The sequence below is a fragment of the Nicotiana sylvestris genome, chromosome 2, assembly GCF_000393655.2.
Source record: "Nicotiana sylvestris chromosome 2, ASM39365v2, whole genome shotgun sequence".
NCBI classification, from domain to species: Eukaryota; Viridiplantae; Streptophyta; class Magnoliopsida; order Solanales; family Solanaceae; genus Nicotiana; species Nicotiana sylvestris.
This window is the reverse complement of record NC_091058.1, coordinates 36,708,079-36,723,842: the sequence shown is the minus strand read 5'-3', so window position 1 is coordinate 36,723,842 and position 15,764 is coordinate 36,708,079. Positions and strand designations below refer to the sequence as shown.

Genomic DNA, 15,764 nt, shown 5'->3' with positions numbered 1-15,764 from the left:
TTTGGCTCTTCTTAAGAAAGAGAGCCTAAGTCTCTGAAATTGGTCCAACAAGGAATTCGAGCGTACTCAAGAGATTGATAGCCCCAATAAAAAGGGTTAAACCTAGAGATAGTAATACCCGACTTGAACCTTGATTGCTTGTGCAAATTTGCATACTCAATTGGTCTTGAGAAAGTCAATCCGGGCAAAATCACTCGAACCACCAAGAGGTGTAGAGTGGTAAAATAGTGCAATGGTTATATCATACTCCCCAAATATGTTAATCATGCCTTAGACTCAAGTATCCATCAATTAACCACCTAGGCGAAAGTCACTACCCTAGTGCCTTTTTACCATTTGAACAACTCACAATAGTTTACTCTTAGCTTATTCTAGTTTAATTTAGCATTGTAGTTTGATAACATTAGAAGTAAAACAAAAACCCAAAAATATTTAGAAGTGTAATTTGGAACACATACACAACTCTCAATTAGATAGAAACTCTACTCCAACTTCTAGCTCCCTGTGGAAATTGATCCCGACCTTAATCGAATAAAGGCTCCTTCGACCCTCTCTCACTACTCAATAGTAGTGCAGGGTTGGCCTCGATCAAGTACCCATGAACATACATCTAGCAAAAGAACGCCAAAACAGTAAAAATCTAAATTTTCACATTTCATGGCAAAACAAAAGAATCGATCCATTTTTTTTACAGAACAAGAACTTGAATTCAAAGGATGAATACCTAATTATGCGGGAAATACACTATGCGTGCCAAATAAAGGTTAGACAGAAGGGAAAATGAAGCTCCGCAAGACAAAACAAGCTACAGCAACAGGGATAGCAGAAGACAACTTGTATTCTCAGTTGAAAATTTGATTGAGGAACCAGAATTTGTATAAAAACACAGTAAAAAAATGCAGCAACTTCGTAATCTCTTTCCATGATGTTTCTTTGGATTTTTCTCTATAATTTTTCTTGTATTTTTTAGATTGGGAATCCTAAGTTTGTCCACTACTTCCTCTCTCTTGTGTATGTGGTTGTCTTCTAGGTTAATCAAAGGGGTCCATGGCTGATCTCTAAGGGTTAGGGATTTTAGGTCTTAGGTATATTTTGTAGAGAATATAATGAAGAAAAAGGGAGGGGATGGTCGTTTGTCTATGTTCAAGAGCAGAGAGGCGTCGTTTCTCTCTCTTTAGAGAAGGGAAGATCTGACATTATCTCTAGGTCTAAGAAAAATATGTTTTTATATGTAGGAGGTAGGGTTTTAGTAAAGGGTAATGGGTATTTGGGTAGTGAATTGGGATTGTATGGGCTTGGGTAATTTGAGATTTTTGGGCTTCAAAATAAGCTGGCCTAGACGAAATTGAAAGACCAAATCTACTTCTTTTTTTTTTGATTTTCTTTTGATTTAAAAAAATCTAATTGAATTAACTAAACAAGCTAAATAAAATCCTAAATTAGGCTCTACCTTAAATTATTTTGTAAAGTTAATCTTACTTATTTTCAATAATTTAAAACTAAAAGCTAAAATGTGGACATGACTATTGTAGTAATTTTTTGTGATTTTTGTTTAATAAAATTAATTCCTATATCCAAATTAGACCTAAGATGACATGAATTAAAACGTGACATTTTTTATGATTTTTCTATGATTTTAAAATATTAAAAATGCATGAAATGCAACTAAATAAAGAAAAAACTCCTAAAAATCAATTGAAATTATTTAGGTCTATTTTTGGGAGTTATTTTCATGTAGGGGAAAAATTAGGTGATCACACCATTAACCTAAACATGCTAACAAATGAATCAAATAACTAAATACTGAGGGATTTGGGTTAAAGGGGGTGTGGAGGTCATGGGGTGTGAGTTTTGGGTGGTTTCGGAGACTTAGGTTTTTTTAGGTTTTGAACTCAGATCCAAAATTGGTGGATTTAGGTGGTGTTTTGGGGGAAAATGATGGTGGAATGGTGTTGGGAAAGGGCTTAGGGTTGTGGAGTGTGAGTTTGGGAGGTTTTGGAGCACCGTAGCCGCCGTGAGGCAATTTTCGGTGGGTGGTCAACGGCGGAGGCGGCGAGGGCATAAGGGGGCGGCTAGGGTTTGATTTGTTTAGAGAGGGAGATGGAAACTGAAATGGTTCGATGGGGGATGTCTGTGTTAGTACAGCTATATATGAAACCAAGGCCAGTTCCTAGTCGTTGGATCACACGACATCAACGGCTTGGATTTGATTGAACTAAAAATGGCGTCGTTTGACTTATGCAAGGGGCTGAACCGGATTTGGGTTGCGGCTGGGTCGGATCTGAGCCAAAATTAATTGGGCTTAACACATTTGGCCCAAATTGAGTCCAAAACAAACCTTTTTTCCAATTTCCTTTCTTTTTTCCTTGTTTTCTTTTCTTTCTCTTTAATTAAAAATCCTAAATTAAATTTCTAAATTAATCTAAATTTTGAAATTAATCTAATTATCCAATTATAAAATTTATAACAATTAATTGACCCTAAATTAAAAGAAAAAATTAATAATCTAAAATTAAAGCTAAGAATGTAAAAATGAGCCAATTTTTGTGATTTTCATTTTTAACAAAGCAATTAATTAACTAATTAATCCTAAAATATGAACACAAAATCTAAATGCAATGCATGATATTTTTAATATTTTTTCATGATTTTAACAGAATTAGTCATGCAAACAATTAACAAAATTCTACAAAAAATCCTATAAAATTGCAAACAATTTGGGAAAAATTTATTTTTTTAATTTGCATGAGTATTTCAAATAGGGCAAAAATTACGTACTCACAAGGCCAAAAATTATCATTTCATAAAGTTTTAACATAAGAGCTTTCCGGATACACTTTCGGACTGCGCACACAAACTGAGGAGAGATAAAAATGAGGTTTTTAAGGCCTTGGAATATGGATTCGAGTTCTAAAAAATAGAAGATGATGCTTTGGGGTAAAAATTGCACGGGGCGCCCCATTTGGTCGCCCCCATTTAACCTATACCCATTTTTTTAAAAGTTGTAACTTGTACCTACTTTTTAAACAACTTCAGCCTCATTTCTCCTCCTCAAAGTGTTATCTTTTCTTTTTCCAGAAGTAAGGTTCATGCAAATGCCTACTTGTCACGACCCGGATTTCCCACCCTCGGGGTCGTGATGGCGCCTACTAATAGGAGCTAGGCAAGCCAACTTAAATTACCTTCCGTTTAACACACATTCTTTTCCATAATTATCAACATGTAATAAAGGCAACATAATCAAAACTTCAAGCGGAAGTCTTAACTTATATAAAAACTGAATAGAAATGCGGAAAGTTTAACATAATCCTCTACCCAGGATTAGTGTCACAATACTCACGAACTTCTAAGATTTACTAAATACAATTGTCTGAAAGAAAATTATAAACTGTTTGTTTGGGTACAAAAGATAACAAACTGAATAAAGAGAGAGAGACTCCGGGCCTGCGGATGTTAGCAAGGCTACCATGGTGTCTCTGGACTGAAGTCAGCTCCCGATCAAATCCTACTGCTGAGGTCCAAAAGCTGCTCCTGGATCTGTGCAAAAAGATGCACAGAGTGTAGCATCAGCACAACCGACCACATGTGCTGGTAAGTGCCTGGCCTAACCTCGGCGAAGTAGTGACGAGGCTAGACAGGACCTACCAAAAATAACCTGTGCAGATATATGCAATAAAAGGAAATATACAAAACTTAAACAGCTAAGAGGGGGGAGCATGCTATGTGGAGCTAACAGTTCCAAATAGAAATCCTCAATAATAGAAAGAAGTAACAAAGCCAGAATGTCAACAAGAATCAAAAATCAACAATTTGCACGGCATCACCCTTCGTGCTTTTACTCTCGTCCTCACCAAAATAGTACACGACATCACCCTTCGTGCTCTACGCTCTTCCTCACCCAAATAACAATCACAAGGCAAATAGGGTAAGGAAATCTATAACCTCGAAGTAAATCAAATAAGAACAAGTGATGAAAAAAAATATAACAACATAACTCGGATATCAACAAAGAATCAGAAAGCAAAAAATGCACGGCATCACCCTTCGTGCTTTACACTCTTTCCTCACAATAGCAAACAATGCACGGGATCACCCTTCGTGCTTTATCACTCTTTCCTCACAATAGCAAACAATGCACGACATCACCCTTCGTGATTTATCACTCTTCCTCACCCAAGCAATAATCACAAACAAGGGGCAAGGGAGTAGACAAATATTGATAGAAATCCCGGCAAGGGAGATAGTCAACAAAGCAACAAGCATCCCAGCAAGGGAGATAGTCAACAAAGCAACAAGCATTCCGGCAAGGGAGCAATTCAATAATTCTTTCTCTTTCTTTTACTTTTACCTCTTATCTCACTTTACCACCTAAGCCAACGCTCCAAAGGGGTTCAATCATTTTGTATACTTTCACGCTTTATGATATACTCGAGCGAATGCTCCAAGAATGTACAAATCATAATTCTTCCTCAAACTCTTCACATTATATGAAATTTATCAATTTAACAAGGAAAAGGTATCACAAAATCCGAATAAACACAAATAAGACTCACGGTCATGCTAGACTCCGGTGTATAGATACTCGTCACCATGCCTATACACCGTACTCAACAATTAGCAAATAGCAAACAACACTCTAATCATATTCCCTCTAACTAAAGTTAGAACAAACACGAGGCTCGGACCAAAACATGATTATCCATAACCCCACGAGTTCAAATATATAATTTATTTTAAGATCCGACCCCAAATTGAGGTTGAATCACTCAAAATTCCCAAAAATCTAAATCTACCCAAAACCCCTAATTTCTACTTTGATTTCATGATTTAGGTTTAAGATTTCAGTAATTAATGAAGAAGAGTGAAGGAAATATGTGGGAAATTACTTACCCAAAAGACTTTGATGAAGAAGTGCTCAAAAATTCGCTCAAGAGTTGTGGAGAAGAAGAACTCGTGTGAAATATGGACTAAACCTCGTCACTGTTCTATTTTAGGCATTTAAAATCGCTGGGCAAAAATACCCTATGCGATCGCGAAGAAGGTAATGCGATCGCATAGGGTAAGGGGAAGCTGGTCATTGCGATCGCGGAAGGGCTGCTGAGAACGCATAGAAGAAAAAGGGCTCCATTCCGGGTTTGGTTTTTATGCATTGCGATCGCGGAAGGGGAATGCGATCGCATATAACAAATGGTGGCTACTATACGCGATCGCAGGTGGATCTATGCGACCGCATAGAACAAACAGGGCACCTGGAAACTCACTCTATGCGATCGCGGAAAGGCCTATGCGATCGCATAGCACTGGATAACAGAACACCAGAACTGCTATTTTCTGCAACTTTTCTAAGGCCAAAACCACTCACAAACACTTCCGAAACACTTTCGAGCCCTCGAGGCTCCTAACCAAACACACACACTAACTCAACAACCTCCTACGAACTTAACCATGCGATTAAATCGACAAAATAACATCATAAACGAGGAATCAAACCTCAAAATCATCACTTTTTCATCAAACTTCATAAACATTCAAACTTAGGAATTCAAGTCTAAATCACGTCAAACGACGTCCGATTTCAATCAAATTTCACAGAAAGCGCTTAAACCACATATAAGACCTGTACCGGGCGTCGAAACCAAAATATGGGCCCGATACCAATGCTTTCTAATTCATTTTCATTTCAAATTTCCAAATAAATTTCAGAAAAATAATTTCTTTTAAAAATTCATTTCTCGGGCTCGGGACCTCGGATTTCGATTCTGGGCATACGCCCGAGTCCCATATTTTTCTACGGATCCTCCGGGACCGTCAAATCACGAGTTCGGGACTGGGTCCGTTTACCCAAAATGTTGACCAAAGTTAACTTTGACCATTTTAAAGCCACAATTTATCAAATTTCACATAATTTAGCACATAAGCTTTTCCAGTTATGCGCCCGGACTGTACACGCAAATCGAGGTAACTAAAGGTGAGGTTTTCAAGGCCTCGAAAGCACGAAAAAAGGGAGAAAACCGGTGATGACCCTTTGGGTCGTCACATTCTCCACCTCTAAAACAACCGTTCGTCCTCGAACGGACATAAGAAGGAAGTACCTGAGTCGGGGAAAAGGTGAGGATAACGGTCTCGCATATCGGACTCGGACTCCCAAGTCGATGCCTCAGGAGGCTGACCTCTCCACTGAACACGAACCGAAGGAAAACTCTTCGACCTCAACTAGCGAACCTGTCGGTCTAGAATAGCTATGATCTTATGCTCATTTTCTATTAATATTATCTGTTGTGATAGATGACTGTTTCTTTGTTTTGAGATACTGAATCTTTACATCTTGCGTCTTGCAACATCCGAGTTTTTTTAAAAAAAAAATATTCTTATTGCTGTGGAAGTGGTGTTGCTTTACATTTTAAAAATCTAACTCTTTCTCTGTTTGTTTTTATTTAAAAGGCCGAAGTTTGCCAATTACAAACAAAAACTTCAGCTCTAGAGCTGAAGTTCGACAATTACAAAACAAAAACTTCAGCTCTAGAGGTCGGTTACAAAAACAAAAAACTTCAGCTCTTAGAGCTGAAGTTCGCCAATTACAAAAATAAAAACTTCAACTCTAGAGCTGAAGTTCGTCAGTTACAAAAACAAAAACTTCAGCAATTACAAATAAAAATTCCAGCAAATAGAGAACAAAACTTTAGCTACTATGCTTAAGTTCAGCAATTATAAACAAAAACTTCAACACACTTGCTACTTCAGTCTCGTCTATTAGAATGCTGAAGTTTTCCGTGATTGTCTTTACTACTTCAGCCCCGTATGCTGAAGTTACGCGAAAAAGTGAGTACGCTTGCAATTTATTTTTTTTGCAAAGCGAACACAAATTAAAACGTGACCCAAAAAGCGGATATAGATACAAATGCCCCCTCTTTGGGTCATCACAATTGTTACCTCATCTAAGAATTTTCAAAACGGGATGTATGAGATACCGATATTTTGAAAACCAAAAGCATATACTATCTCATTGGGTAAAGTTCTCTTCCTTGTAAAACTTTTTCTGTTTTTGGACGACTTACCAATCCGATTCCAGCATACGCTGGTTAGAGCAAGTTTACATTTAAGTTTTTTTTTTCGTAAATTAAGTATAGAAAGAGAAACAGTTCTGTTACCTTTTTATCTTACTTGGATTTTCGTGCTTTACAGTTTACACCATTGATGACTGAGATGGAAGGAGACAGCCACATGATCCCACAAGGAGAAAGATAGAGTCAATCATTGAAAGCCTTGGCGTTGACTTGATATTTAAAATAAAAAAAAGTTTAATGGAAAGAATTAAAGACCCACCAAAACTCCGTGGTGTCTGAGTAAATATATTAAAGGCTGAAAATGAAATTAGGAATGGGCCACTGCATATTAAAGCCTGAAGGAAGGGCTGACAAATGTAGAAAGGTACAGGGCCTACAGAGTGGGGTCACATATTATATGAAACGGCCCACAAAAAATTGGATCTGTAAATTGGGCTTCATTTCCTTGTCAATGCCCACACGTGCATGGGCCTCCTTTACCTGCACACGTGCATGGGCCTCCTTGCAGACCAACCTTGATCCAAGTGGGTTCTCACTTCTCAACCCCCTTTGTCTTACAAGGTAAATTACTATTATTTCATAGGACAGATCGGGTACATCCCATATACCTCGAAAATAAATATCTACTATTTTTTTAAAATAATATCTTATTATAACTTATAATTAGAAGTCGATTTTGCTCAAAATCCTTTTTCTCTTCTAGCCTTCTGTTAAATATTTTTGTTTAAACACTCGGTATGTAGAACTTGATAATGTAAATCTGCGTCGTGCAGGGTTCATTAAATGGAGAAGTGCACCTTACCCGGTGGTTCTATTTATATACTTCTTGGTGGCTCTTTGTTATATTCTCTGTTTCATTTTATGTGATACGTTTTTTTAGTATTTTATAAAACGAATGATACTTTTATATATTTATAAGAATAAATTAATTTTAAACTTTCATTTATTTTTAATGAAATAAATTATAGCTACAAAAATATTTGTTGCATAAATTTCAAAAGTCTCTTTTATATTTTTAAACTCCAGATAAAAAATCAAATATGAGTAGGGACGGACTACAGAGCAATTACTTATTTACAGTTCACAACTTTAATGGATGAGCTAACCTCACGCACTAGTAAAGGGAGTGCTGAATAATAAGGAATTTCCCAACTAAATCTACTAACAGACTTTGCTCAAAATCCTCTTTCTTACTCTTCTTATTTATCTTATTTACTTTTTGAAGTGTCAATAGATGAGCTAACCTCATGTACTAGTAAAGGTAATTACTGAATTGAATGATAATGAATTGGGAATCTTTCCAACTACCCTGCCCTTCACCAAGGACAAACCTATTGCAGGAAGTTCAGGTACTATTTAACTTTACCTTTAAATCTTGTCCTTTAATTGTTTTTCCTTAAAAGACATGTGCTTTTTTTTTGGGGGAATTGCGGGGAGAAGAAACAAAAATAAAATAGTTGCTCTTCCACAGGAGAAACAAATTAAGTATAACAAAGATGAATAGTCGGTGCAGCCGGCAACCACCATGCCCTTAATTCTACAAAGGAATAAAATCTACTGGAGAATGCTAAAGGAAAATTCAAAGTTATTGTTACACTGTCTTCTCTTATCCTAAATTCTTGCATTTCCTTTGCTATCTGTTCATATGGTTGGTGTTATGGTTTCATTTTGGAGGGTTTGAGTTGGTATTTACAATTTAAACTCTTAACTATTTTGAAACAAATCTGAAAGTAGGGAAAATATGCGAAACAAAGAGAACTAACCTTCCGAAGGCGGATAAATTAGAAGCATTTTTTTAAATGGTAAAAGTTTTATTAATAGAAGGTACAAGTAGTGCAATAAAGGGGAATTAGAAGCATGCGTTAACTTGACTAGTTGTTAATATAACTAAAGATTATTTATTCTTCCTGCTAAATTAAGCTAAGTTTCATTTTGATTCGAATTTAGTTCAATTTTCCCAAACAGTTTTAGAAACGATGCGGGTTTAGGTTGGTGTTCGGAAAAATGCTTTTGGAGCACACTTGTGTTAACTTTTGGAACACGTTAACCTCGGAAAAATTATGGATATATATATATATGATCAAATGTCGATAAGAGCACTAAATGAACAGTCCACTCATATGACCCGTCACCCACCACACCTGTGGCGGTCTAAAAATGGTACTTAGATCCTTTGAATTAACTAGAAGTCCAATGTTAGAGCGAATTATATACCTTGTAAGTTGTATCCTTGACCAGTTTAAAGTAAAACTCTTTAACAATTTGATTATCCATCGGTTTGTCGAGAACAAAGTAAGTTTGACAAGAAAAAAAAATAACTTCCAGTATTTTATCTCTCCTTTTGTTTAACAAATCATTTTCCAGTATTTCAAATAAATCAGGAAGCAAACAAGCACACGTGCAAGAATTCCCACATGTTGGCCAACAAATGGCTACTGTCCTTCTGGATATGCACTGGATTGTCCTCTTCCCTTGGCCATAGTTTTGGTGAAATGTTTCAGATGTACTAGTGCAATTTGAGGTAGATAAGAATCTCGGACCCATTACAGTTAATAAGAAGAGGGCCATAAATAAGTCACCAAACTCTAGTACATCATAATAATTTGTATCACATTCTTTCTACACAGTAAACAATTTCAATAGTAACATCTTTCAAGAATTAAGCCTAAAAAAATGTAAAATTGAGAAATAATTTTTTCTGTTAATATCCGAATTTAGATATTAGTGTTTCCATGTCGTTTTGTGTTTTATTTGCGAAACTAGTATGTTATATGTATTTTTGTGAATGTTATGTGATTAAAATGTATTTGTTGTTTATATTTAGTTTAGATTATTTATTAGCGTAGTAAAATGCAGAACCTTTTAGCGTAGTAAACTGTAGAGTATTTTAGCGTAGAATCCCTGTAGTTTAAGTATTTCTTATACTGGTAGATGAAAATAGGTATATATATACTTTGTACAATTAAATAATTAAAAATTAAGAATTTAAATTATAAAACAAACACAAACAAACCCGATGAGTGGGGGTTCTCCGGAACCTGTCCGGCAACCTCATTGTTGGGAATGTCTTCGACCTTGACGTACATATCCAACATTTTGATTACAAGAAATTTCCGGTATTCATCCGGAGTCCTCAGTTTATCACACACTCATTTTTTTGCATAACAACGATATCAATTTATCGTACTCCATTGTAAGTGGTAATTTAACATGACCCTGTGGAGATAAACTATACTTCACAGAGTTATTCTCCATTACAACCTCACCCCCTCACCCAATATAATGAAACTTTTATTCTACGCTCTTCAGACATTACGAAAAAATGCTTGAGAATTTAACAAGAAGAAAAGTTTGAATGGGAGTTAGAATTTTTTGGGAATGGATTTTCCTAAAATCCTAACCCCTTTATATCGGAAATGGCAAGCCCGGGGGTTGAAATTTTTTATGTATAGCGCTCTTTGAATGTACGCTATACACATTTAAATTATTGTTATGTCAGTTAACTTATTTGTGGGCCCACAAACAGGTATAGCGCATTGTTTCTTTGCGATATATATAGCGCGTAAATAGGCCGCACTATACATGCCAGTCAAATCGTCAGTTCTGGTCTTGGGGAAGACGAAGGGGATTATTTAATAACAGGTATAGCGCGCTGTTTTTTTGCGATATATATAACGCAAAAATGTGTCGCGCTATACCTTAACGGCAAAAGTAACCGTTAAGGTATAGCGTGGCGTATTTTTGCGTTATATATAGAAAGGTAAATTTTATTTTATTTTACACTCTGGGTTCCGGACTCGAGAAATATTCCCCCTTTTTTGGTAATTCTTGTACATACTCTAGTAGTTACCATTAAAAGCAGTAGTTCAATTGCAACAACCAACTTTAAAAATTGCTTGATTAGACTCAGAATTCACCAGAAAGATGCTGGAGATTGTAGAAAAATCACTGTCAAGAGAACAGAGTATAGGTAGCACATTTAAGATCCTTTAATGCCAGATATTCAAACTTGGCTAGTAATTACTGCAATAATTTGGGTGGTTGGATGAAATTTAAATTGAGAAACAAGCGTCTTCCAACTCTTTTTTTTTTTTTGTGCCCTTCCTAATATTCTTTTGCCTCCCTTTTACATTTAACTTCAATTCTTTCTGCCCCTCAACCCAAAACAACAGCAAACATCTAGTGTATACTTGTGGACAAAGAATTGAGTAGTTAGCAGATGAACAAAGATGTTAAATGAGTACCAATTTCAAGTTCATCCTTTGTGACAAAATTTGTTGAGCCATCTTTAAGCTACACTTCCTTGATCTGATGCTTCTTCATAGTAATAAGGAGTCAATTTGCCATCCTTAGAAGCAGCCTTGGGCAGGTTCCCAGCACCCACTTCTTGCAACATTTTTACGACCCGTCTCATCGAGGGTCGGTTGATTGGGAGAGGGCTAGTGCAGAGGAGGCCAATATTTAAGACCTTGCATATCTCCTCCTTGAAACAAGAATCATGTTTAGGGTCAATTACATGATCTACACCCTTCTGGTCCAGTGTAGAGCATACCCACTTCACCAAATCCTTTTCCCCGAATTCGGGATCCACAGGGCGCTTCCCAGTCACAAGCTCTAGGATTACCACACCGAAGCTGTATGTATCGCTCTTCTCGTTCACCCGCAGTGTATATGCATATTCTGCAATGCAAAAGAGAATTTAATAAAGTAAGCAGCCCAAAGTAAACAAGAACACAAATCTAATAAAAAATCGCCACATGAAACCCAAAATGGGTTATTGATAATCAAACTTACCAGCTGCCCCCAATATAGCTAGCTGTTAATAGTTTCAAAAATCAAAAGTGGAAAACTAAGCATAACTTTTTCTACTGTCCTAATACGGTCTTTTATCCTCAAGAACAATTTCATCAGAACTGTTTAAACATGGAAACATCGTGGAGCCTAGTGGACTATTCAAATGCTGTGCGGTTACTGTATTAGGGTAGTCCAGATATGAGGCAATTTCTATCAGAAGTTTATTATACTTAACAAAATGTGGAATATCCAGGAAATATAGCAGTATATAGATCTAGCGGTCTACTCAATGGCTGCAACAGTAATACTAGATCTCATTTTTGAAAGGCAAGAATCCAAAATTTTACGACATAAAAATTGGTAAGTAAAACTCAACATGGTATTGATATCAACAAATTAGACAAACTCATTAAAATTTAAGCTGCAAAGTGGAAATATTTATCCACTAACCTGGAGCAATGTAACCACAAGACCCTGCAATGACAGACATGGACTTGATTCCCTTGGCATTGGCATCGACCGCCTTCGCTACACCAAAATCAGCAACTCGAGCTCCAAAATCACCATCCAACAAGATGTTGTTTGACTTAACATCTCTGTGAACAATCGGCGGAGCACAGTCATGATGCAAGTAAGAGAGTCCCTCAGCAGCATCCATGGCTATCTTATATCTCATAGGCCAGTCTAGAAGGCCGCTTTTGCTGCTGTGTAGCAAATCACCCAAGCTTCCATTAGGCATGTACTCGTAAACCAGAAGTTTGCAATCCCTTGTTGTACAACAACACCATAGCTTAACAATGTTCTTGTGCCGTATCTTCCCCAATGTCTCAACCTCCGCTTCAAATCCATCATCTTGAATGCTACCCTTCTCGATATCACTACTCTCATCTGTTATTTTCGTGTTTCTCAAAATCTTCTTCACCGCAACAGTGTCACCCTTGCTCAGAACAACCTTGTAAACCTTCCCGGAAGCGCCACTTCCAATTAAGTTGTCCTCATCAAGAGCATCCAAGATTTCATACTCATTGAAACCCAACTTATGAAACGACATCAAAGTCCATTTAGACTTATCAATAGCCATTTTAGCTTTCTTAAAATTCTTATACTTCCAATAGAACCAAACCACCCCAACTACAAACACCAATCCAGCAAGAGTAAAGAGTAACCTCAATAACCAAACATAACCAGCAGTTTTACCTTCAGCTGTTCCTTCACACAAGCCCTCGATGTCTCCACATAAACCAGCATTCCCCAAAAAGCTACTCCTATACATTTCCTTTGCATACAAAGGGGGAATATCACCCGAAAGGTCATTGTTCGACAAGTTCAGCTGATTAAGCTTCAAATTCTGCAACTCCATTGGGATCTTCCCTGTAAACTGGTTCCCTGATAGATCAAGATAATTCAAAACAGACAAGCCCCCAATTTCCTTGGGGATAGCTCCCGAAAGATAATTGTTTGCCAAGTTCAATTCATTCAACCTCTTCAAAGAATGAATCCCACTTGGAAGCTCACCATTTAACTCATTGTTGTGAAGATCCAGCCTTCCCAATTGCCCCAGCATCACTAAACTAGCTGGCAAAGCCCCAGAAAACTGGTTATCGTTGCCCACAAAATCAAGAAGATTTTCCAGAGAACCAATCTCCTCTGGAATGGGACCTGAAAATTTGTTCTTGGACAAAATCAAAGCTGATAAATTTGAAGCACTAGCTATAGTTTTTGCGATATCACCAGATAGTGAATTGTCCACGAGCTCAAGCAGGGAAAGGTGTGGTAGGCCCCAGAAACCCGCCGGAACATCACCAGATAATTGATTGTGAGCCAATCTCACCCGCAATAAGCTCCTGCATTCACTCAAACTCGCCGGAATTTCACCAGTAAGTACGTTATCTATCATCAAAAGCTCTTCCAAAAACCCTTTCCCACACAAATTCTCCGGAATTTCACCAGAAAATTTATTCTCAGACACATCAATCCACAACAAAGGTGAATTCTTCCCAAGATCTTTAGGCAAACTACCATTAAAACGGTTGTGAAAAAGCCGCAACTCGTACAAATTCGGCGAGTTCGCAATGCCTTGTGGCAATTCACCAAACATTTGGTTCTCATACAGATTCAGCGACTCAAGTGGCAACTCACACAACTCCCTCGGAACCGTACCCGTGACCCGATTCATCGACACGTCGAGTCGCCTTAACGCCGTCATTTTCGACCACCCATTCGCCGGTAACTCGCCGGTGAACGAGTTGTTATACAGCTCAATTTGTTCAGCACTAGTTAACTCAGTGAGCCAACTCGGGATCGGCCCATCCAAGTAGTTCACAGCAAGGTCCAAATCCACAATTTTCTTCAACCGACCCAATGTATCAGGAACTTCACCGACCAAATTACAGTCCGAGAGCCACAAAACCTCGAGATTTGTCAGATTTCCCAGCTCCGGCGGGATCTGACCCGTCGAAAACGGGTTGTACGACAGATTCAGCTGCTTTAACGTCGAAATGTTACCCAGAAACGCTGGAATAGTCCCGTCCAGCAAGTTCCCAACCAGTCCAAGAACCTCCAGCTGCCGGAAAGAACCGAAACTTGACGGAATGTCGCCGGTAAAGTTGTTTCCCCCCAAGTCAAGGTATTTCAAATTCGGAAGCTCAGGTAAACTCGCCGGAAGTGTACCGACCAAAAAATTCTGAGCCAAATCGAGATGCTCCAAAGATTCACACCCGGAAAAATCTTCAGGAAGGGTGGAGTTAACAGCGTTGTTGTATAACGAAATGTAACGCAGTTTCTTCAACCGACAGAGAAGTGAAGGAAAAGGACCAGCAACGTTAGCATTGGCGAGGTCCAAGGATGTAACGGACCGAGTTGTTTGATCACAGGTTATGCCAAACCAGTTACACGGTGTCTCGTCGTGCTCATTCCAGTTGGAAAGAACACTATCAGGGTCATCAAATCCGAGCTTCACGTTGTGTAAATACAGACCCTCTTGGTTAAGTGAGAAAATCAAAGTTGGGAACAAAAGAGTAACAAAGATTTGAAGAAACATTGTTGAAATTGAAGTGGCTTTTGCTGTGTTCAAAGAATAGGTAAGACAATCAAGAAAGAACAAGGAAGAAGGAGAAGAAGAAGAAGAAAGACTGCAAATTTCTTTTTTGGGAAAAGGGAGTAGTAAAAGCTTGACTAAGACATGTTGTGTGAGTTAATTTTTTGAGAGAGAGAGACATCTGTAGTGAATTTGGTTTTTAATTATATATATAGAGTGAACTGTCTGTATAGGTGATATGATATATGTCTATTTTTTAATATTTTTTGAATGTCGAAATCATTGTGTTTTTAATTTCTTTTTTTGTTTAGTCTGTTTCCTTTTTGGAATGGTTTTCTATGACTACGTAAATTACACAAAAAATCTGGGTTGTATCTACATGGATGGGAATAGTATGATACTAGTACTCTGAATATGTACTGTTTAATCATAAATGTTTTTCACATTTTTGAAATAATGATGAAGAATTTATTAATTTGTTTTGTGCTACATTAATGGCGAAAATACCAAAATTTATCAGCGTTATTAACTCTACTGCTGCATGGGTCCTAATCTAATTATGGTATTGTTTTTATGACATGGATCCTCATCCAACTTCTTAGTTTTTCCTTAAACATCGGGTCATATTAGGAATAAGTTTTTCGTAAGAACAGGGAAATATAGAGCGAAGCTAGTTTTTTTTTTACCAAATAGTACGAATCACAATAACTTTAAATGAGTTTAATGATTTTACATTATCAAGTGAAACAATTATTGTTGGGATCAATATAAAATGCTAGTAAACGACTAATATTGAGCAATAAGATTATTTTTAAAAACCAGAAAACTTTTAAATGAAGAGCTCCGCATTTTTATATTTTTGCAAGACA

At 37.2% G+C, this 15,764-nt stretch overlaps 1 protein-coding gene and 1 long non-coding RNA gene across 2 annotated transcripts; both read right to left on the bottom strand.

The window, feature by feature from the left end:
- Positions 1 to 3,243: 3,243 nt before the first annotated feature.
- On the bottom strand, positions 3,244 to 7,309 carry LOC104229541 (uncharacterized). Its single transcript, XR_711655.2, has 2 exons — positions 7,149 to 7,309; positions 3,244 to 3,537 (listed from the first exon to the last, which is right to left on the bottom strand). It is a non-coding gene; the product is annotated as an uncharacterized lncRNA (long non-coding RNA).
- A 3,689-nt stretch (positions 7,310 to 10,998) lies between these two features.
- Positions 10,999 to 15,072, bottom strand: LOC104229540 (receptor-like protein kinase HSL1). Its single transcript, XM_009782192.2, has 2 exons — positions 12,309 to 15,072; positions 10,999 to 11,744 (listed from the first exon to the last, which is right to left on the bottom strand). Exons 1-2 carry the CDS (start codon positions 14,896 to 14,898, stop codon positions 11,353 to 11,355), a joined length of 2,982 nt encoding a protein of 993 aa, XP_009780494.2. The 5' UTR covers positions 14,899 to 15,072; the 3' UTR covers positions 10,999 to 11,352.
- Between the last annotated feature and the right edge of the window lie 692 nt (positions 15,073 to 15,764).